At 31.6% G+C, this 22,603-nt stretch overlaps 1 protein-coding gene and 1 pseudogene across 1 annotated transcript; both read right to left on the minus strand.

The window, feature by feature from the left end:
* Positions 1-3,742: 3,742 nt before the first annotated feature.
* Positions 3,743-4,528, minus strand: LOC119370953 (uncharacterized). Its single transcript, XM_037640130.1, has 2 exons — positions 4,184-4,528; positions 3,743-4,012 (listed from the first exon to the last, which is right to left on the minus strand). The coding sequence occupies exons 1-2, from the start codon at positions 4,526-4,528 to the stop codon at positions 3,743-3,745; spliced, it is 615 nt and encodes a 204-aa protein (XP_037496058.1).
* Positions 4,529-8,816: 4,288 nt separating this feature from the next.
* LOC149492716 (uncharacterized) lies at positions 8,817-10,400 on the minus strand (annotated as a pseudogene).
* Positions 10,401-22,603: the final 12,203 nt, after the last annotated feature.

A 22,603-nucleotide genomic window follows, 5' to 3' on the forward strand; every position in this document is an offset into this window, starting at 1 on the left:
AGAGCAGGCATATAGCTTGGATCATTCAGTCCGTTCTGGTCACTACTTGTTTATTTCTGCATTATGAGCTAGTACTTTGTACTGAGTAGCGTTGATGGTTGCGGCAATATTAGGCTTCTATTGATTGTAGATAAGATGCGAAGCGATTGTACTCTATTTTTAGTTATTCTCATCGAGACCTTGACCTAGCTATGAGATTCATCTCGGGATCTTGATGCCGATCTTGGTTTGATGGGAGCCCACTTATTCTTCGAGTAATAATACCTCCAGTCAATTTCATATGCTCTAATGTTTGCCTAAGCCGCCTTTTTCGAGTTTTCAAATTGGCGAGCTTTCTTTTATTTATTCTTTTTATTTGCTCTAACTTTTACCTAAGCTGCCCTTTCTAAGTTTTCAACATAGTGATTCTTTGCCTTTTTATTTATGCTCTAATTTTTTCCTAAGCTGCACTTTCAGGTTTTCAACTTAGTGAGCTTTTTTATTATTTTATTTTCTTTTTCTTTTTCCTTTTTGACTAACTGGTGTCACATTCCAACTTTAGGCTATTGAGAAGCTTAAGATAGTGGGATTGCCACAAGACCCTCTGATCTCTTGTTATGTATCATAGTATTTAGCTCAGCATTGTAGACACATCTTTAGAGATTCTATGGAGGATTGGACCGCCATTTCCAGATTATTATCGCCACAGCTATTAGATGGACTACCTATAGTGATGTATACAACATGTCACTATGTCTTCATAGATGCTCTATGTGCCCCTGTGTAGGTTGACTATAGCTGTGGCCTGTTATTTGAATTGTCTAATTGGACAGTATGGGCTTCATGAGTCTGTCCCTGACTATACTCGATTCAATGGGTGCTTGCTTACTCAAAGATTCTTATCTTACTTCACTTTTATTGGCCAAGTTGTACCATTGTTCATTTTCTGGATAGAGTTAGTGCTTAGAGTATGTGTGGTATTGTGAATACTCAAATTTTGAGGCTCAAAAAGCCAGTTTTCCCGGCCGTGGCGGTGGCGGCCGCCCTTAAAGGCGGCGGTAGCCGCTATCGCCGGCGGCGGCAGCCGCCGGCGATAGCGGCTGCAGTCACCTGTGAATACCCAAATTTTGACGCGCGAAGAGCCAATTTTCCCGGACTGCAAACAGTCCGACCGGACCAAAGGCCATTTTGGAAGTTCACCGAAAGTATGCCGATATGGTACTTGAAACGTCCGGGACGTCGCGAGGATCGCGGAACTGGTCCTGGAATTTTTTTCGGAGGTCTGGAGCTCCCGGAAAAGCCTCCGGAGCGAGAATTAGCAAAACCACCAGGCACGGCGGCCAAGCCGCTGGCTTCCGGTGGCCCAGCCGCCGAGCACCGGCGGCCCAACCGCCGGCTACAGCGGCCCGAGCCGCCGAGCCTCGCCGGCCCGAGCCGCCAACCTCCAACGGCCCAGCCGCCGGCCACCGGCGGCCCAAGCCGCCGAGCCCCAGCGGCCCAGCCGCCGATCACCGGCGGTCCGAGCCGCCGAGCACCGGCGGCCCAACCGTCGAGACAGGCGGCCAGCCGCCGAAACAGTCCATTTTTCGCCTATAAATAGTGGCCCCGGGCCTTCTATTTTCCTCACTCAGTCTGTGTTGACGGACGCTCCTTGCGATTCTTTACTGCTTTTCTGCATTTTTATTTAGCTTTATTATTTTCTTGCTTTGTTATTTGGTCATTTAAAATTAAATTAATTAATATTCCCTTAACGAGGAGCTTAACCTGGAGTTAAGAAGTGGCCGTCGATTAAATCAGGTACATAAACTAAACTCTACCTATTTAATTTTAGCATTTCATACATTCTTCTCTTCTACTCCTAATAATTCTATAACTGCATAAATGCATTCATGACATCTTTAAGCAAATAAACTGCCTCAAATAAATAAGTTTAGGCTAAATGCCCGGTTAATAAATAATCGTGGTATTAAAGCCTAAATCCGACAATATTGACTAAAAAGCCTAGTTAATTAATAACTACGGTATAATTGCCTTTATTTCGAATAGTCCGGCTTAAGTCCAATTAATCAATAATTGTGGCTAAAAAGCCTTCAAACAATCATTTTGGCGACAATCGCCTAAATCACATCAACTTTTGGCAAAAATTGCCTAAATCAATTCATTTTGGCTAAAAGCCTTAAATCAGTCATTTTGGCGACAAACGCCCGAATAATCACTTTTGGCAAACAAATTGCCTAAATCTTTTGGCTAAACGCCTTCCAATACCAACTTTTGGCACAAATACCTTAATCACTTTGGCGACAAATCGCCTAACCAATTTTTGGCAATAAATTGCCTAAATCACATCAATTTTTGGCAACAATTGCCTAAATCAATCTTTTTGGCTAAAAGCCATTAAAATCAACATTTTTTGCACCAAATGCCTAAAAATCAATCAAGTCTTTGGCAAAATGCCTAAACAAAATGCACAAAGCATACACACACTCATGCATAAAGCATCCCCATTCAAAGCCCTTCAAAGAAGGCCCATCGAACTACGTTGACTTTGATCTTCCATTCAAACGGAAGTACGTAGGCACGTTCGGGATTTAACCCCGAATGCAAGTCGAAAATCACATAAGCATTTTTTAATTGGTCCAAATTACATTAATCGCCTTGCAAAGCATTCATTCATAGGTTAGTTCATCAGCATGACATGGTCTCGGGATCCACCTCGGGTTTGCAAACCATGCTTTAAACATTGGGATAATTAATCTAGTAATTAGGTTAATTAAAATTGGAGTCAATTGAGGGTTTTTCCTAGTTTACCCTAAAATAATTAAACAAGGTGGCGACTCTCACACACTCACGTGCATTTCTGCCCTTAGTCACATGCATTCGTATGCCCATGATGTTTGGGGAGGGGTTCACAGGTATCGTTATTGGTTGTGTGCTTATGTTGACCATGATTTCAACACTGGGTCATAGGAAATTTTGATACACTTCAAACGGCGTGAGAATCAGCATGATCCGTCCGACGCCTCATACGCCCACTCTAAGAGTGGCACCTTAAAACCGTACCATCCTAATCGATAGTAGAACTTCATGCGCCTTGATCCTCATTCAAATGAGGTACGAGGCATATCTAGGATTTCAACCTAGGTGGTGGGCCCTCGACCAAATTGACCAGTCAAGATCTAGGGGAACATGGCGCATGACGTAGAATCCTCAATAAACAAGGGTAGAGTCGCTCCCTCTGAATTACACTGTTTACTCATTTATGCTTTTAATGCTTTGTCTATAATTTCCATGCATTATAACTATGCTCATGCATCAATATCACTATCATCCACGCAAACCGATTTTTGATTACTTGCTTAAATTCCCAAACCATTGACTGACACGAAAAGAAGCCGAAAACCTAGTCCCCGATCTCAATGATTCGAGGCTAGTGCTTTTATCCTTATATTGCCAATAATGGCCATCGTGAAATAGAAGGGTGTAGTTCTGAAGGTGGTATATGATTCAGGTCTTCGTGAATCTGACATTCAAAGCACTTTTTCACAAATGAAATATATTCCCATTTTATTGTCGATAAAAAAAATCCTTGTCTAAGAATCTTCTTTGCTAATGCTTTTTCACTCATGTGAGTGCTGCAAACTCTCCCATGAATTTGTTCCATTAATTTTTCAGCTTCCTTCATTGATACACATCTCAATAATACACCATCTGGCATTCTCTTGTAAAGTTGATCATCCAAGACTGCATATTGTAATGCCAAGCACTATAAAGCTCGTTTGTCATCTCTAGTAACTAATTCTGGATAAACCCCTTTAGTCATCCACTGCAAAATATCATGGAACCATGGCTGATAATTTTTCTCCATATCCATGATCCGTTCTCCTTCGTAACACGGGATGCTGCCCGAGGACATCATAAATGGCTTCTTTGGCATTGTGGATATTTCCTCCCAAGTTGATGTCAGATTGGCTAAATCATTAGGAATTCTGGTGTTCACTCTGCTAATATTTGTGAAGATTACTTTTGTGAAGTTCTGAATAACAACATACAGATAGTCAATGCAAGGCTTTAGTCTGTCTTTTTTAACTTCCTAGTTTCCACTGGCATGCTCGATTAACAACTTGGAGTCACTGATAACCTCAACTTCTTCAGCTTTAACAGCAATCAGAGCCTTTAGTCCAAATAAGCAAACTTCATATTATACCATATTATTCGTTACTACAAATCGCAACCTTTTCAACATCGAAATAACTTCGCCCTGTGGAGATTCTAACAAGACGCCTAGTCCCGCTTCTTTAGTGTAGGCTGACTCATCAAAATAAAGCTTCCATCCTTTCTTTTCTATTAAGTTTAAGTGTTCATCAGGAAAATCAATCTCCCACTGTTCATCATCTTCAACTAGATGTGCCATTAGAAAATTAGTGAGTGCTTGTCCTTCGATAGTTTTCTTAGTTACATATTCAATATCAAATTCAAATAACATGATTAACCATCTTGTTAATTTCCCCACTAATGATGGCGTTCCATATAAATACTTCACCGAGTCCATTCTGGAGACCGTTATCACCTTATAAGACTGAAAGTAATGACTAAGTTTTCTGGTTGCCCAAACCATAGCTAAACAAGTTCTCTCGATCAAGTTATATTTCTACTTGTTTGGAAGGAGCTTCTTGCTCAAGAAATAAATTGTCTTTTCACTAGTTGCTCTATCAACCTATGCCAATATGGTGCCAATTTCGACATCTTCCACTATCAAGTATAAGATTAAAAGATTCCCAAGTTTAGGTGAGCATAAAATCGGGGGACTTGAAAAATAATTCTTGATTTTATCAAAAGCTATATGGTAGTGATCGTTCCATTTGACCGGCTGATCTTTCTTCAACAGCTTAAAGATTGGATCACATACGATAGACAACTTTGATATTAACATGTTGATATATTGTATCTTTCCCAGAAAACTTTTCACTTGCATTTCTATCTTAGGCGACTTCATTTCTTGAATTGCCTTGATCTTATCGAGATAAATTGTTGTGCCCTTTGGACCAACGATAAATCCTAGCACTTTGCCTGAAGTTCTCAAACACACACTTGTTCGAATTCAACTGTAGCTTGTACTTGATAACTCTATCCATGAACTGCTCTAGAGCTACTCGTTGTTCTTTTGGTGTCTTTATCATGACAATCATGTCATCAACATAAACTTCTAATTCCTTGTGGATCATGTCATGAAACAAAATAGTAGTCATCCTCTAATAAGTAGCTCCGGTATTCTTCAAGCCAAAAGATATTACTTGATAACAGAAAGTTCAAAACTCTACAACAAAAGCAGTCTCGGTTTTATCCATCAATTCCATTAGAATCCGATTGTAACCTATAAAACCAACCATAATCAATAAGCATCCCATCATGTGAGGGAGTGGAAAATCATCCTTTGGTAATGCCTTATTCAAGTCCCTATAATCCACACACATTCTGACACTTCCATCCTTCTTTGGGACTAGAACGATATTAGCGAGCCAATCTGGATAGTGAACCACTTAAAAAAATCACGCATTAATCTACTTGGTCACTACCTCTTTAATCTTCTCTGTCATTCTGGTCTCAACCTTCTTCTCTTATGTTTCACTGGCTTAGCCCTAGGATATAAAAGAATATTATGCTTTGTTATAGATTTGTCTACACTCGGCATGTCTTTGTAGCTACATACAAAGGCTTCTCTTTTGTCTTTGAGCAGGTTTTGAAATTTTATGATTAAGTCTAGTGTTAGGTTTGACCCAATTAAAAAATTATGTAGATTATCTTATGTGCTAATATTAAATTCAAACATATGCGCATGAGTTTATCTACTTGATGAATGGAACCGTTAGGAAAGACATCAAACAAATAAGCAAAATTGAAGTTTATTTCATTAAAAAGCAATGCCAGTTCATCACAATCTTCCTCAAAATTAGGAATAAAAACAGATGACGGAGATTCAATCTCCTCAAAACTATCTTCTATCTAGGACCTTATTGCTTTCATGACTTCGTTCGCAGGGTCTTTAACAACATCCTCAGTGCTTTCTTTTCTTTCTTACTCTGCTTCCTCATTAGTGATGACTTCCTCTCGCTCTGCTCCTTTTAGCACCTCGAGGTTTTTTCTTTTTTTTTTTTTGTTAATATTTTTTATTTTTTCTTATTTCTATTTTCTTCTCTTTTTTGTCTTTTTTTTTACCTTAGCCTTAACCAACTAGAACTCTAAATTTGAGAGCTTTAACTTTCATGTGTAGATCTACAATGGCTACAAGGTTAGATATGATGCATGTATGCATGAAAAGAATGTCACTTAACACGCTATCGTGAAATGCAACTAATGCAATAGTCTGTCATAATTCGGTCAAGACTGTTCAAAATGAAGAGTGAAGAAAGATGTAACACCCTCCGTCGAGTCCCGTGAGACCCGACGACGGATGCCACATTCGGTGCTGGAGACACCGTCTTAACTTAACATACAAATCATTAAATAAGATTATGAATTAGAAGTAATTGAGTATTCACAAGTGTAGCGATAATTTTTTTTTTTTTTTTTATAGATAATCATTTCATTCGTTTTCATCTCTTTTTTTTTTTTTTTTTTGAAAAATAGATTGGGAAAAATTCTACATAAATACTGTAAGAATTTCCCTTTTAAAAACTGAGCTCGCCAAACATGTGAATACAAAACACTCCCAATTAAACTCCAAACTCCCAACATCTCCACATATTCATCATAACACAACAACACTTCTATACTTTCATAATTATATAAATCCTTAATAGCAATTTAATATTCATCAATTAATTGCATTCAGTATATATATCAAGTCTTAATAAACTAATCATACCAACTCTCTTGAAATATTTTATATTCAATCATTTAATGAATCTTATGCTTATCTCCGAATATAGACACCAACATAATTGCTAATTACATGCTTAAGTTATAATTCAAATAATACAATCTTTGAAAATATAATACTTATACGTGCCATAGTTCTTAAGTACATAAATCTCAATCTACTACTACCACAATAGTCACTTCTGCCCTGACGCTACTCTTCTAGTCTTCAAGCAGCAACCACAGTCTTTAACCTGCGCGTGATAAAAATCAACGCGCTGAGTATAAAACTCAGTGGTGCTCATAATTCACAGACTTACTAAAGTTGTGATGAAAACTTACTTAAAACACAAATGACATAAAATCATTAAATTTCAATATACATGTAGCAAAAGAAATATCAAATAAACTATTAAGTAATAACATAAAGAATTTAATTCTTTCAACTCATAAATTCATTACTTGCACATTTATTATACCAATACATATACTATTTATATTTAAAACCATGTACCGGAATATCATGCTTTGAAAATTCATTTGATAACATAATCATTAATTTCCAAAGTAAGGTTTACTAAAATAATATGATCTCATTCGTTTAATTCAAATACTTTGAAAGTAATAAGACGATTAAAAATACAAAGATGTTAATTCTTCATATGCTAATTCTTCAAAGGAAATAATCAATCTCTTCATATGTTAATTCTTTAGTTAAGGCTCGCACTAATACAGAATGAACATAAGCAGATTTGATCGTGGCCTATGTTAGCGCCACCCCCATCAAACAATCGTGGCCTGTGAAAGCACCACCGTGGCCTATGAAAGCACCACCCCCATCACACAATCGTGGCCTATGAAAGCACCACCGTGGCCTATGAAAGCACCACCCCCATCACACAAATAAGCGTGTCCGCCTATTTATAAGGGCTGATAACCCTAGCATATGATCATAGCTTCACATAACAAAATCAATCTCATCATACCACGTTTCAATCATGCATAGTAGAGCCCAAATCAAAATCATTCTTTCACAAAAGCAATAATTCTTAATCAAAACCTCTTCATTACTAAAGGTCGATATACATATCAATAAGAATGCTATGATCAATGGGATCTATAAAAATATAAATGTAACTCATTTAATATTTCACAAAGCCAATTTAGTTATACCAATAATTAATTTAACTAACTAATTAATTTACCAGTATGTTGATTCTGAAGTAAATGCTATGATGAAATAATTTATAATAATTCAAACAATATTTCTGATGTGGAAGATCGGACTAAGCTGCATCCACAGAGCATACTTATAATTTATTTATTTATCAATATAATATTTATCAATCAACTCAACCAATTTTATCAATTTATTTTAACACAAGGTTTAGGGTTCCTGCAACCTTAACCTGGGATCCCCAGAATTAAGTCAGAGTGTGGAGGAAGAAGAAGAAAGGTGCCGTCAACACGGGCTTTAGAATAGTAGCAAGATATAAAATTTACTTTGATTCAAATATATATAGTATACAAAATTTAAATTTGCTTTACAAAATTTAAATGATAAGCTCAAACTAGTTTATACTTACCAAGAATCTCTAACCTTGAATCCTTACAAGCGACGTTGAAAGGAAAGGGGAGAGGTTTTCTAATCTAAGTTTATTTCCAAGTCTAAGCTTATGCCTTCACAAGAGGAAAGGCTCCCTTTAAATAACAAATTATTGGAATCTTTACTATTTGCTTTTACTATTCTTGAACAGTGCCATGTCGGCCACCGAATCTTGACTTTTACTGTTGATGAACAGTAGGTTGTCTGCCACCATGTCTTGACCTTTACTGTTGAGCATAGTAGTTGACCTTTACTGTTGAGCATAGTAGTTGACCTTTACTGTGGATGAATAGTTTTTGTCTGCCACTTGATTAGGTGGAGATAATATCTGTGCATTTTACTGAAAAGTTGAAGGAATAAGGTTCCTTCTGCCTATTTACAAAGACTCAGAATAAGATGAGGACGAGGAAGTGTCCTTCTTTTTCTTTTCTTTTCTTTTTATCTTTTCTTTTCTTTTTTCCTTCTTTAGCTTTTCTTTCTTTACTTTAGCTTTTTGACTTGCTTTACTTTTGATTTTAATGGGAGAAGGAATATCATCATTACTATCACTATCTTCGGATGAGGATGAAGATTAGGATGATGATGATAATACCATTTTACTTTTACCTTTGTGGCGGGTAGTTGTTGAAGATTTACTAGAGGATGCACTATGGGCTTTATTAGATGATGGGTTTATGGGCTGATTTGAACTGGTAGAGAGTTGTTCAAACATCTCTTGACAGATCAATTTATATTCTTCAGGTGTTTTAGCAGCAGCTAGACGGGCTTGACATTGGGCCTTCTGGATACCAAATTGAGGGTTATCCTGGATGGCTAATGTGTTTGCATACGTTAAAGCTGGTTTAGATGGGCTGGATAATTTCTTTAGAATCCATTGGCGGATTTTTAATTCAGTAGTGGAGTTTTTAAAGGATCCCCACCATTTGATTTTATGTCTTTTTACTATCATAGGAATCTGGGTTCCTGGAATATACTGATAGTCGAAATACCATTGATATACCCATGGAGTGAAGAAGGTCATACAGTAGTACAGAAGAGAGGGAATATGAACTTCTTCAGGTCTAGGTTTATAATGGGCTTTAAAATATTGGTATAAAGAAATGATATCCTGAGGAATGATTTCTTCAGAAATACCTTTAAATTGCCACCATCTTTTAAACCAATTTGGTATTTTTAAATCAGTCCTTATACTTTGATCAAAATATATTAACCATGAATGCGTAGTAGTTGGATTTTGAATACCAAAAACTTTGTCCCACGCATCTTTATAGTCAAAATAATTATATACCATACAGTGTTTATACAAAGTTTTAAATTTTACTGGAGTATATAAAGAAGATACGGGCCAATCCTTAGGGTGGATGACGCGTTTTATTTGTAAAGAAGAATAAGAAATGATTTTAGTTTTATCAAAAGTATGCTTTATCTTTACAGATCCTGTTTCTATTAATATATTATGATAATATTCCTGAGATTTTGACAAATCAAATGGAACAAAATACCAATTCTCAGGGTAATAATGTTTTACAATTTGCCAAGGATTGATATTGTTATATCCATCCTCAACTTCAATTTCAAAATCATACAAACTTTTTACAAACCATTTATGTATATTACTAGTATTAGTATATTGGATTTTTGGCAAATTCACAGCCATCAACGGATTTGATAACTCTTTACTGTCTACCGTTTGAGACAGAGTAGCCGTACCATGAGCGGGTACGATCGCTTTAGATTTAGAAGCCATACCTGACTCTTCTGTGGAAGAAGAGGCCATATTCTGCAATGCTTTAAGAACTTCTGGGGATTGAGAAAGTTCTTCAATCCATTTTTTAAGGTCTTTACTAGTATTTAAGGTTTTAGGTAAGTCTTCTGAATGCTCTGAAAGAGCTTTAGTGGGTGAGCTTTTACTAGGTGAATCTGGCATAGGGTTCTTCCCTTTATCCTTCTTTCTTCCCATCGTTCTGTAAGAATTCGCGGGTTAGAAAGTCTGGTATATTATTTGAATTTCCTTTTATGAATTCAATATCAAATTCAAAAATACTTAAAAGTGCTTGCCATCTAGCAAAGATTTGTTTAGAGGCAAGGTTTTGAACATCTTTCTGCAAAATATCTTTTGCAGATTTACAATCAATTCTTAACAAAAACTTTTGATTTAATAAATCACTTTGAAATTTATTGATACAAATTACTATACTTAAAATTTCCTTCTTAATAATAGAATAATTTAATTGAGTTGGAGTCCAATGACCTGAAGTGTATTGGATTATTCGTTCTTTACCATTAATTTTTTGTTTCAAAATACCACCATAACCAATGTTAGAAGCATCAGTTTCAACGATTTTAAAAGCATTAGGATTAGGAATATACAAATAAGAAATTTCTTTTACTAAAAATTTAATCTTTTTTACTAGTTGTGTATGCTGATTTGTCCAAGGACCAGCATTTTTACGAAGTCTATCATGCAATGGTTTTAACATGCAATTTAAATTTGGATAAAAATCAATTACATAATTTAAACAACCAAGAAATCGTTGCAATTGGAGTTTATTAGAAATTTCATCTGGAAATTTTTCTCCAAAAACAAGTGTTCTTTCTATAGGTTGAATTATACCTTGTTCAATATAATGACCTAAAAATCTAATTTTAGTTTTAAATAGATCCATTTTGGTTTTACTAAGGGCTAAACCATTTTTCTTAATAACCATACAAAAGGTTTTTAAGTGTTTAAAATGGTTCTCAAGAGTTTGACTAAAAATTAATACATCATCTATATAGACTATACAAAATGTTGAATATGGATTAAAAATGTCATTCATTATTCTTTGGAATTCTGAAGGAGCATTTTTTAATCCAAATGGCATTACATTCCATTCGTATTGACCAAATGGAACTGTGAATGCTGTTTTATATCTGTCTTTAGGGGCAATTTGAATTTGCCAATAGCCAGATTTCATATCAAATTTACTAAAAATATTTGCATTATACAGTTTCTTTAAAAGATCTTTTTTATTTGGAATAGGATACCTAATCCATTTTAAAGCTGTATTTAATGGTTTATAATTGATTACTAATCTGGGTACTCCACGTTCTATTTCTGCATTTTTATTCATATAAAAAGCAGCACAAGACCATAGGCTTCTAGATTTACAAATTAATTTTTTATTTTCTAAGTCTGTAATTTCCTTTTTACAATGTTCAATTAATTCAGGATTCATCTGAATTGGTCTAGCTTTAGTTTTAATGGTTCTTTCATCAAAATCTTTTTCATATGGTAAATCAACTACATGCTGTTTGCGATTCCAAAAAGCATTTGGATGATCAGCACAAAGTTTATTTTCCATATATTCTTTTAGATTTTTGATTTTATCTTGTATAAATTCAGTTTCTAATTGCTTTTTAATTCTATTTAGACACACATTATTTTTTATATCTTTTAAATCTTCTTCTTTAGATTTTATCAAAGAATTAATTTCTAATATTTTAATTGAATGAGCTTTTAATAAATTTAATTGCTTCTTTTTAGGTTTTTCTGTGAATATTAATTTAGCTTTATTATTCCTTATTTTACATTTTATACAATCTTCTTTAACTGAATATGGTGTTATTAGGTTTATGAAAGGAGTTCCTAATATTACCATGTAATTTATCTGAGGAGACAGTAAGAATAATGTGTTTATTTATAAACCTTGATTTACTATTAATGCATCTGTTTTACCTATAATTTCTAATTTAGATTTATTTGCTGTGCTTAACTTTTCATGGGTTTTTAACCAGTACCTTTTAGGGATTATATCTGATTTTATACAATTTAAATCTGCACCTGTGTCAAACAATGCAATTGCATCTATAATAAAATCATTTATTTGAATATTTGTTTTTACCAAATACTTTCTTGAAGTTATTTCTTGTAACAAATTTAGGAAATTACTATCTATGTCTTCATCTAACTGGTTTATTTCATCATTTATGTCATGGTCTGGTTCTTCCTCAGATGAAGAACTAGAAATGAGTTGAGACTCTAAATGTTTTATTCTTTGACTATTTTGTTGAAATTGCATTTTTAATTCATTTACTTCATGCTTTAAAGTTTTAATTTCTTTATATAAATCTTTATTAGAAGTTTCTATATCTACCTTTTTATTTTTATTTTTATTTAGAATGGTTGTTAAGTCATAAGTATTAGGTTGAATTTTAGGAGTTATATCTTCTTTTACTGGTTTTTCTTCTTCAAAACTTTTTATAAGTTTTTTAAGAAGTTTAGCTTTAGTGTCTTGATCATCTATATTGTTTACTACTTCTAATAATGTACTTTGATCTTTAGTTAGCATATTTAAAGATTTTTCAGATGAGCTGGTTGTTAAACCTAGTTCATCAATTTGATTGTCACTTTCTATGATTTCAGATTCTGAAGTATCAGAATCAAGATATAGTTCGTGAATTTTATTTAACATTTCATCATCTAGGTTTAATTCATTTAATTTTTTATTGAATTTACAAAATTTAGAAGTATGACCTTTTTTACCACAATTATAACAAGTTAAATCTTTAAAAGAAGTTTTACTTGAAGGTTTATATGGTTGCGTTCTTTTATTTTTCTTATTGGGTTTAGATTTTGCTTTATGATAAAATTTATCTTTACTTGGTGTGGACCTATATTGCCTTTTATATTCTTTGTGTTTATAATGTTTTTTAGTTTTAGGCGTTCTAGAACACTGTCCATCGCACCTTTGAGAAGATGTGATACTATAATCAAATTGTTTACAAAATGATCCTAGTTCTTGTTTAGTTTTATGCATTTCATATTTTAATGTTCTTTGAAGCTTTAAATCTTGACATATTTGAAGACCTTCTTTTTGAATTATACTAATTAACTGTCCATATGTTAATTTACCATAAGGTATGGGTTGACCATATTGTTGTTTTATATGATTTCTAACTTTTTCACCCAAAAAATAAGGTAATCCTGCCAAGAACTTTTCTTTCCAAAAGCCTTGATTAGAATCTTCCCTTAACATTAATCGAGTGAGGAAAGTTGTTTTATAATTTTGAAAATCACTTAGTTGCTTACATTTAAGATTACTTAATAATTCTGCATTTTTATCTTTTAAGTGAGATGGATCACCTATAAAATGTAGTGAAATAGTGAGAATTAAAGATGACACAGCATCCTGAATTACTTCACCATTTTCATCATATATAGGTTCACCTTCATCATTTACTTGAATTGAATTTAATATCTCTAAATGTTGTTGGTCAGTTAAGTGATAATCCCACCAACCTTTTAATTGTCCTGTAAAACCGGCTATAATAATTTCTGCGATAGCTCTATCTGAAATAATGGATTGAGTTTTATATGCGATAGCAGCCATTGTCATTTGCTGCAAAATACTCAATATATTATATTCAGAAAGTCCATCTATATTCCATTCATAAATTGTTGTTGCATTATATTTAAATTGAGATATAGTGTTAGGTTTATCAATGATTCCTATGTCTGGTGCCCTATTTACTATTTCTCTATGTGTTATGGGATTTACTTCAAATTTTTTAACATCTTCTGAGTCAGGTTCACTAGCCTCAGATTTAGAATTTTCTTCTAACATATTTATATTTCTTGATGCTTGAGGAGTATCAGGAGCTACTTGTTGAGTAGTCTCAGAATGAACCTCAAGTTTACTTAACTGATCTTTTAATTTATTTACAAATTCCTTTTGACTTGATTGTGAAATTTGAAAAGGTTTAAAGATGTGAGATTTAATCTTATCTTTACCTTTTACATTTTCATTTACAATCGGTTTATCTTCTAACAAATTTTCAATTCTTTTTAACTGTGTGTTTAAACATATTAGACTGGCATTACTAAAATTATTTTGTTCAATTACTTTTTTATTTGCATCATTTTCTTGAGCAATTTTATATGGAGCACATATAATCTCATTATCTTGATATTTTAACTTACTAATTGTTTTAGGAGGAAATTCACTTTTTATTATTTGTTCATTTACTATCCATTCTGGTCTTTTATCTCGAATAGTTATTGGATTTACACTTTTATTAGATTTATTATCCTTAATTGATTTATACCAATCAAAGAATTTAATATCAGTTTGGTGACATATTTTATAATCTAAATATTCATATTTTAATTCTTCAAAAGTATATGTTTTTAATATCTTTTTCATTTTTATTAAATTTTTTGTTTTAGATATTTCTTTTATTAAACTTTTCTCAATATCATCTTTACTAAGAACTTTTAATTCTCTGTTTATATCACTAACATTTTCAGTTATAGCTGAAGCTGTTGGTGATTCTGGAGATGAATTTACCAAATTGGATTGTTGGTTTAAGTAATTATCAACAGGATTATAAACTGCCTGTGGAATAGAATTACTATAATCAACACCTTTCATTTTAAGTGATGGATTTAAATTTGGAATATCCGAGGTAGAATACCTTGGTTTTACTAATGTTTGAATGATTGGTTTAGACTCAGTTTCTTTATATTTAACATAAATTATAGAAGGTATAGATGAAGTAGGTTTATCATTTTCATCTGTAGTTACAGAGGAAGATGACCCTGTATACCTCATACTTTGACTTCTATTAAATTTTAATGTAACTTTACCATCTTCAAATTGTTCAATTTTTTGTAAATTGATATTTGGTTTTACTTTTTCTGTGACTAGAGGTGGTACAACCCCTTCCAAAATCCATTCATCTGGGAGTATTATGTCTTTCCATTGAATGGTTTTAGGAATTACTGTATTTGTTTTAGTTAAATCTGTTTGAAGAAATCTAGTTTCCCCAATTTTAGGTTGTAATTTATATTTAGTACCAAAAGCTGAATTCATGGCTTTATAATGAATTTTATAAATTAAAGCTATAGGAATTGATCCTTGCTTCATTTTATAATTATGTGTTTTAATTTCTAAAACTATACTTTCTAAAATATTTAAATCATTTAATGAAACTGTCATATCTGGGTATACTTCAAAAGAAATAGGCCCTTCACTAAGACTAGTTTCGACAGATCCTAATAAAGAATCTTGGAAATTTAAGAATCTAGCATCTCTTACCACCGCAAGAATACTAGTGTTTAATCCTTCTCTGGTTAAAGGTTTTATTCCTATTTGTATTAAACCTATATGAATATAGGTTTAATACAAGTATCATTTACTAAAGGTCGATATACATATCAATAAGGTCTTTACTAGTATTTAAGGTTTTAGGTAGGTCTTCTGAATGCTCTGAAAGAGCTTTAGTGGGTGAGCTTTTACTAGGTGAATCTGGCATAGGGTTCTTCCCTTTATCCTTCTTTCTTCCCATCGTTCTGTAAGAATTCACGGGTTAGAAAGTCTAGTATATTATTTGAATTTCCTTTTATGAATTCAATATCAAATTCAAAAATACTTAAAAGTGCTTGCCATCTAGCAAAGATTTGTTTAGAGGCAAGGTTTTGAACATCTTTCTGCAAAATATCTTTTGCAGATTTACAATCAATTCTTAACAAAAACTTTTGATTTAATAAATCACTTTGAAATTTATTGATACAAATTACTATACTTAAAATTTCCTTCTTAATAATAGAATAATTTAATTGAGTTGGAGTCCAATGACCTGAAGTGTATTGGATTATCCGTTCTTTACCATTAATTTTTTGTTTTAAAATACTACCATAACCAATGTTAGAAGCATCAGTTTCAACGATTTTAAAAGCATTAGGATTAGGAATATACAAATAAGGAATTTCTTTTACTAAAAATTTAATCTTTTTTACTAGTTGTGTATGCTGATTTGTCCAAGGACCAGCATTTTTACGAAGTCTATCATGCAATGGTTTTAACATGCAATTTAAATTTGGATAAAAATCAATTACATAATTTAAACAACCAAGAAATCGTTGCAATTGGAGTTTATTAGAAATTTCATCTGGAAATTTTTCTCCAAAAACAAGTGTTCTTTCTATAGGTTGAATTATACCTTGTTCAATATAATGACCTAAAAATCTAATTTTAGTTTTAAATAGATCCATTTTGGTTTTACTAAGGGCTAAACCATTTTTCTCAATAACCATACAAAAGGTTTTTTAAGTGTTTAAAATGGTTCTCAAGAGTTTGACTAAAAATTAATACATCATCTATATAGACTATACAAAATGTTGAATATGGATTAAAAATGTCATTCATTATTCTTTGGAATTCTGAAGGAGCATTTTTTAATCCAAATGGCATTACATTCCATTCGTATTGACCAAATGGAACTGTGAATGCTGTTTTATGTCTGTCTTTAGGGGCAATTTGAATTTGCCAATAGCCAGATTTCATATCAAATTTACTAAAAATATTTGCATTATACAGTTTCTTTAAAAGATCTTTTTTATTTGGAATAGGATACCTAATCCATTTTAAAGCTGTATTTAATGGTTTATAATTTATTACTAATCTGGGTACTACACGTTCTATTTCTACATTTTTATTCACATAAAAAGCAGCACAAGACCATGGACTTCTAGATTTACAAATTAATTTTTTATTTTCTAAGTCTGTAATTTCCTTTTTACATTGTTCAATTAATTCAGGATTCATCTGCATTGGTCTAGCTTTAGTTTTAATGGTTCTTTCATCAAAATCTTTTTCATATGGTAAATCAACTACATGCTGTTTGCGATTCCAAAAAGCATTTGGATGATCAGCACAAAGTTTATTTTCCATATATTCTTTTAGATTTTTGATTTTATCTTGTATAAATTCAGTTTCTAATTGCTTTTTAATTCTATTTAGACACACATTATTTTTTATATCTTTTAAATCTTCTTCTTTAGATTTTATCAAAGAATTAATTTCTAATATTTTAATTGAATGAGCTTTTAATAAATTTAATTGCTTCTTTTTAGGTTTTTCTGTGAATTCTAATTTAGCTTTATTATTCCTTATTTTAAATTTTATACAATCTTCTTTAACTGAATATGGTGTTATTAGGTTTATGAAAGGAGTTCCTAATATTACCATGTAATTTATCTGAGGAGACAGTAAGAATACTGTGTTTATTTCTAAACCTTGATTTACTATTAATGCATCTGTTTTACCTATAATTTCTAATTTAGATTTATTTGTTGTGCTTAACTTTTCATGGGTTTTTAACCAGTGCCTTTTAGGGATTATATCTGATTTTATACAATTTAAATCTGCACCTGTGTCAAACAATGCAATTGCATCTATAATAAAATCATTTATTTGAATATTTATTTTTACCAAATACTTTCTTGAAGTTATTTCTTGTAACAAATTTAGGAAATTACTATCTATGTCTTCATCTAACTGGTTTATTTCATCATTTATGTCATGGTCTGGTTCTTCCTCAGATGAAGAACTAGAAATGAGTTGAGACTCTAAATGTTTTATTCTTTGACTATTTTGTTGAAATTGCATTTTTAATTCATTTACTTCATGCTTTAAAGTTTTAATTTCTTTATATAAATCTTTATTAGAAGTTTCTATATCTACCTTTTTATTTTTATTTTTATTTAGAATGGTTGTTAAGTCATAAGTATTAGGTTGAATTTTAGGAGTTATATCTTCTTTTACTGGTTTTTCTTCTTCAAAACTTTTTATAAGTTTTTTAAGAAGTTTAGCTTTAGTGTCTTGATCATCTATATTGTTTACTACTTCTAATAATGTACTTTGATCTTTAGTTAGCATATTTAAAGATTTTTCAGATGAGCTGGTTGTTAAACCTAGTTCATCAATTTGATTGTCACTTTCTATGATTTCAGATTCTGAAGTATCAGAATCAAGATATAGTTCGTGAATTTTATTTAACATTTCATCATCTAGGTTTAATTCATTTAATTTTTTATTGAATTTACAAAATTTAGAAGTATGACCTTTTTTACCACAATTATAACAAGTTAAATCTTTAAAAGAAGTTTTACTTGAAGGTTTATATGGTTGCGTTCTTTTATTTTTCTTATTGGGTTTAGATTTTGCTTTATGATAAAATTTATCTTTACTTGGTGTGGACCTATATTGCCTTTTATATTCTTTGTGTTTATAATGTTTTTTAGTTTTAGGCGTTCTAGAACACTGTCCATCGCACCTTTGAGAAGATGTGATACTATAATCAAATTGTTTACAAAATGATCCTAGTTCTTGTTTAGTTTTATGCATTTCATATTTTAATGTTCTTTGAAGCTTTAAATCTTGACATATTTGAAGACCTTCTTTTTGAATTATACTAATTAATTGTCCATATGTTAATTTACCATAAGGTATGGGTTGACCATATTGTTGTTTTATATGATTTCTAACTTTTTCACCCAAAAAATAAGGTAATCCTGCCAAGAACTTTTCTTTCCAAAAGCCTTGATTAGAATCTTCCCTTAACATTAATCGAGTGAGGAAAGTTGTTTTATAATTTTGAAAATCACTTAGTTGCTTACATTTAAGATTACTTAATAATTCTGCATTTTTATCTTTTAAGTGAGATAGATCACCTATAAAATGTAGTGAAATAGTGAGAATTAAAGATGACACAGCATCCTGAATTACTTCACCATTTTCATCATATATAGGTTCACCTTCATCATTTACTTGAATTGAATTTAATATCTCTAAATGTTGTTGGTCAGTTAAGTGATAATCCCACCAACCTTTTAATTGTCCTGTAAAACCGGCTATAATAATTTCTGCGATAGCTCTATCTGAAATAATGGATTGAGTTTTATATGCGATAGCAGCCATTGTCATTTGCTGCAAAATACTCAATATATTATATTCAGAAAGTCCATCTATATTCCATTCATAAATTGTTGTTGCATTATATTTAAATTGAGATATAGTGTTAGGTTTATCGATGATTCCTAGGTCTAGTGCCCTATTTACTATTTCTCTATGTGTTATGGGATTTACTTCAAATTTTTTAACATCTTCTGAGTCAGGTTCACTAGCCTCAGATTTAGAATTTTCTTCTAACATATTTATATTTCTTGATGCTTGAGGAGTATCAGGAGCTACTTGTTGAGTAGTCTCAGAACGAACCTCAAGTTTACTTAACTGATCTTTTAATTTATTTACAAATTCCTTTTGACTTGATTGTGAAATTTGAAAGGTTTAAAGATGTGAGATTTAATCTTATCTTTACCTTTTACATTTTCATTTACAATCGGTTTATCTTCTAACAAATTTTCAATTCTTTTTAACTGTGTGTTTAAACATATTAGACTGGCATTACTAAAATTATTTTGTTCAATTACTTTTTTATTTGCATCATTTTCTTGAGCAATTTTATATGGAGCACATATAATCTCATTATCTTGATATTTTAACTTACTAATTGTTTTAGGAGGATATTCACTTTTTATTATTTGTTCATTTACTATCCATTCTGGTCTTTTATCTCGAATTGTTATTGGATTTACACTTTTATTAGATTTATTATCCTTAATTGATTTATACCAATCAAAGAATTTAATATCAGTTTGGTGACATATTTTATAATCTAAATATTCATATTTTAATTCTTCAAAAGTATATGTTTTTAATATCTTTTTCATTTTTATTAAATTTTTTGTTTTAGATATTTCTTTTATTAAACTTTTCTCAATATCATCTTTACTAAGAACTTTTAATTCTCTGTTTATATCACTAACATTTTCAGTTATAGCTGAAGCTGTTGGTGATTCTGGAGATGAATTTACCAAATTGGATTGTTGGTTTAAGTAATTATCAACAGGATTATAAACTGCCTGTGGAATAGAATTACTATAATCAACACCTTTCATTTTAAGTGATGGAGTTAAATTTGGAATATCCGAGGTAGAATACCTTGGTTTTACTAATGTTTGAATGATTGGTTTAGGCTCAGTTTCTTTATATTTAGCATAAATTATAGAAGGTATAGATGAAGTAGGTTTATCATTTTCATCTGTAGTTACAGAGGAAGATGACCCTGTATACCTCATACTTTGACTTCTATTAAATTTTAATGTAACTTTACCATCTTCAAATTGTTCAATTTTTTGTAAATTGATATTTGGTTTTACTTTTTCTGTGACTGGAGGTGGTAAAACCCCTTCCAAAATCCATCGAATGGTTTTAGGAATTACTGTATTTGTTTTAGTTAAATCTGTTTGAAGAAATCTAGTTTCCCCAATTTTAGGTTGTAATTTATATTTAGTACCAAAAGCTGAATTCATGGCTTTATAATGAATTTTATAAATTAAAGCTATAAGAATTGATCCTTGCTTCATTTTATAATTATGTGTTTTAATTTCTAAAACTATACTTTCTAAAATATTTAAATCATTTAATGAAACTGTCATATCTGGATATACTTCAAAAGAAATAGGCCCTTCACTAAGACTAGTTTCGACAGATCCTAATAAAGAATCTTGGAAATTTAAGAATCTAGCATCTCTTACCACCGTAAGAATACTAGTGTTTAATCCTTCTCTGGTTAAAGGTTTTATTCCTACTTGTATTAAACCTATATGAATATATTTATATTTTTTACTTTTATGATGTTGTAACGTTTTAGAAGATAAAAGAGTTATCCTTTCAAAAGGTTTACTTAATTGAAAATCTCTTTCTTCAGTTTTAATTACATAATCAGTTTTAAATAAATTAAATTTAGAAACTTTATATATTTGTTCTTTATCAACTTTAGGAATTTCCCATTCATCAATGGCTTTACTAAAATCTTGCAAAATTAATTCATTTCTATTTATGACCCTTCTAATTTCTGAAGACTCAGAATCATCAGATTTAACACTACTATTAGATCTACATAATAAAGGATCCATTTTATGATATCAACAAGTCGCGGCCACTGCCTGGTTATACCCTTACTCAGCCTTTCAACACACGGCTATAAACGGGTTCAGTAAGCATACCCAAAACTATATATGATATCCAGAAAATGAATTCTTATTATATAAATAATAGCAATATTAAACTCTATTGGCTCTGATACCAACAAAACCAAGGATCGTTTACTAAAGGTAACAACAAAACCAAGGATCGTTTACTAAAGGTCGATATACATATCAATAAGAATGCTATGATCAATGGGATCTATAAAAATATAAATGTAACTCATTTAATATTTCACAAAGCCAATTTAGTTATACCAATAATTAATTTAACTAACTAATTAATTTACCAGTATGTTGATTCTGAAGTAAATGCTATGTTGAAATAATTTATAATAATTCAAACAATATTTCTGATGTGGAAGATCAGACTAAGCTACATCCATAGAGCATACTTATAATTTATTTATTTATCAATATAATATTTATCAATCAACTCAACCAATTTTATCAATTTATTTTAACACAAGGTTTAGGGTTCCTGCAACCTTAACCTGGGATCCCCAGAATTAAGTCAGAGTGTGGAGGAAGAAGAAGAAAGGTGCCGTCAACACGGGCTTTAGAATAGTAGCAAGATATAAAATTTACTTTGATTCAAATATATATAGTATACAAAATTTAAATTTGCTTTACAAAATTTAAATGATAAGCTCAAACTAGTTTATACTTACCAAGAATCTCTAACCTTGAATCCTTACAAGCGACGTTGAAAGGAAAGGGGAGAGGTTTTCTAATCTAAGTTTATTTCCAAGTCTAAGCTTATGCCTTCACAAGAGGAAAGGCTCCCTTTAAATAACAAATTATTGGAATCTTTACTATTTGCTTTTACTATTCTTGAACAGTGCCATGTCGGCCACCAAATCTTGACTTTTACTGTTGATGAACAGTAGGTTGTCTGCCACTGTGTCTTGACCTTTACTGTTGAGCATAGTAGTTGACCTTTACTGTTGAGCATAGTAGTTGACCTTTACTGTGGATGAATAGTTTTTGTCTGCCACTTGATTAGGTGGAGATAATATGTAACACCCACCGGCCAATCCCGGAGAACCAGACGGCGGATGCCACAATCGGTGCCGGCGCACCGTCTTATGTCACTTATTAAAGCTATATCACAAATTAGAAGTGGTTAAATTTTCATAAGGAGGCAAGTAATTAACATTTTGTTTTGTTTTTTTCTTTTTTTTTGTTAACGAAAATAATATTTAAGGAAATTCCTACGAAAATTTCGCAAGAGTTTCCCCTAAAAATTAACTTGCCACACAAAGAAAATATACACACTTCCAATTTTCTCC

The sequence above is a fragment of the Jatropha curcas genome, chromosome 11 (genome assembly GCF_041381405.1).
Source record: "Jatropha curcas cultivar XTBG-Jc1 chromosome 11, XTBG_Jcur_1.0, whole genome shotgun sequence".
NCBI lineage: Eukaryota > Viridiplantae > Streptophyta > Magnoliopsida > Malpighiales > Euphorbiaceae > Jatropha > Jatropha curcas.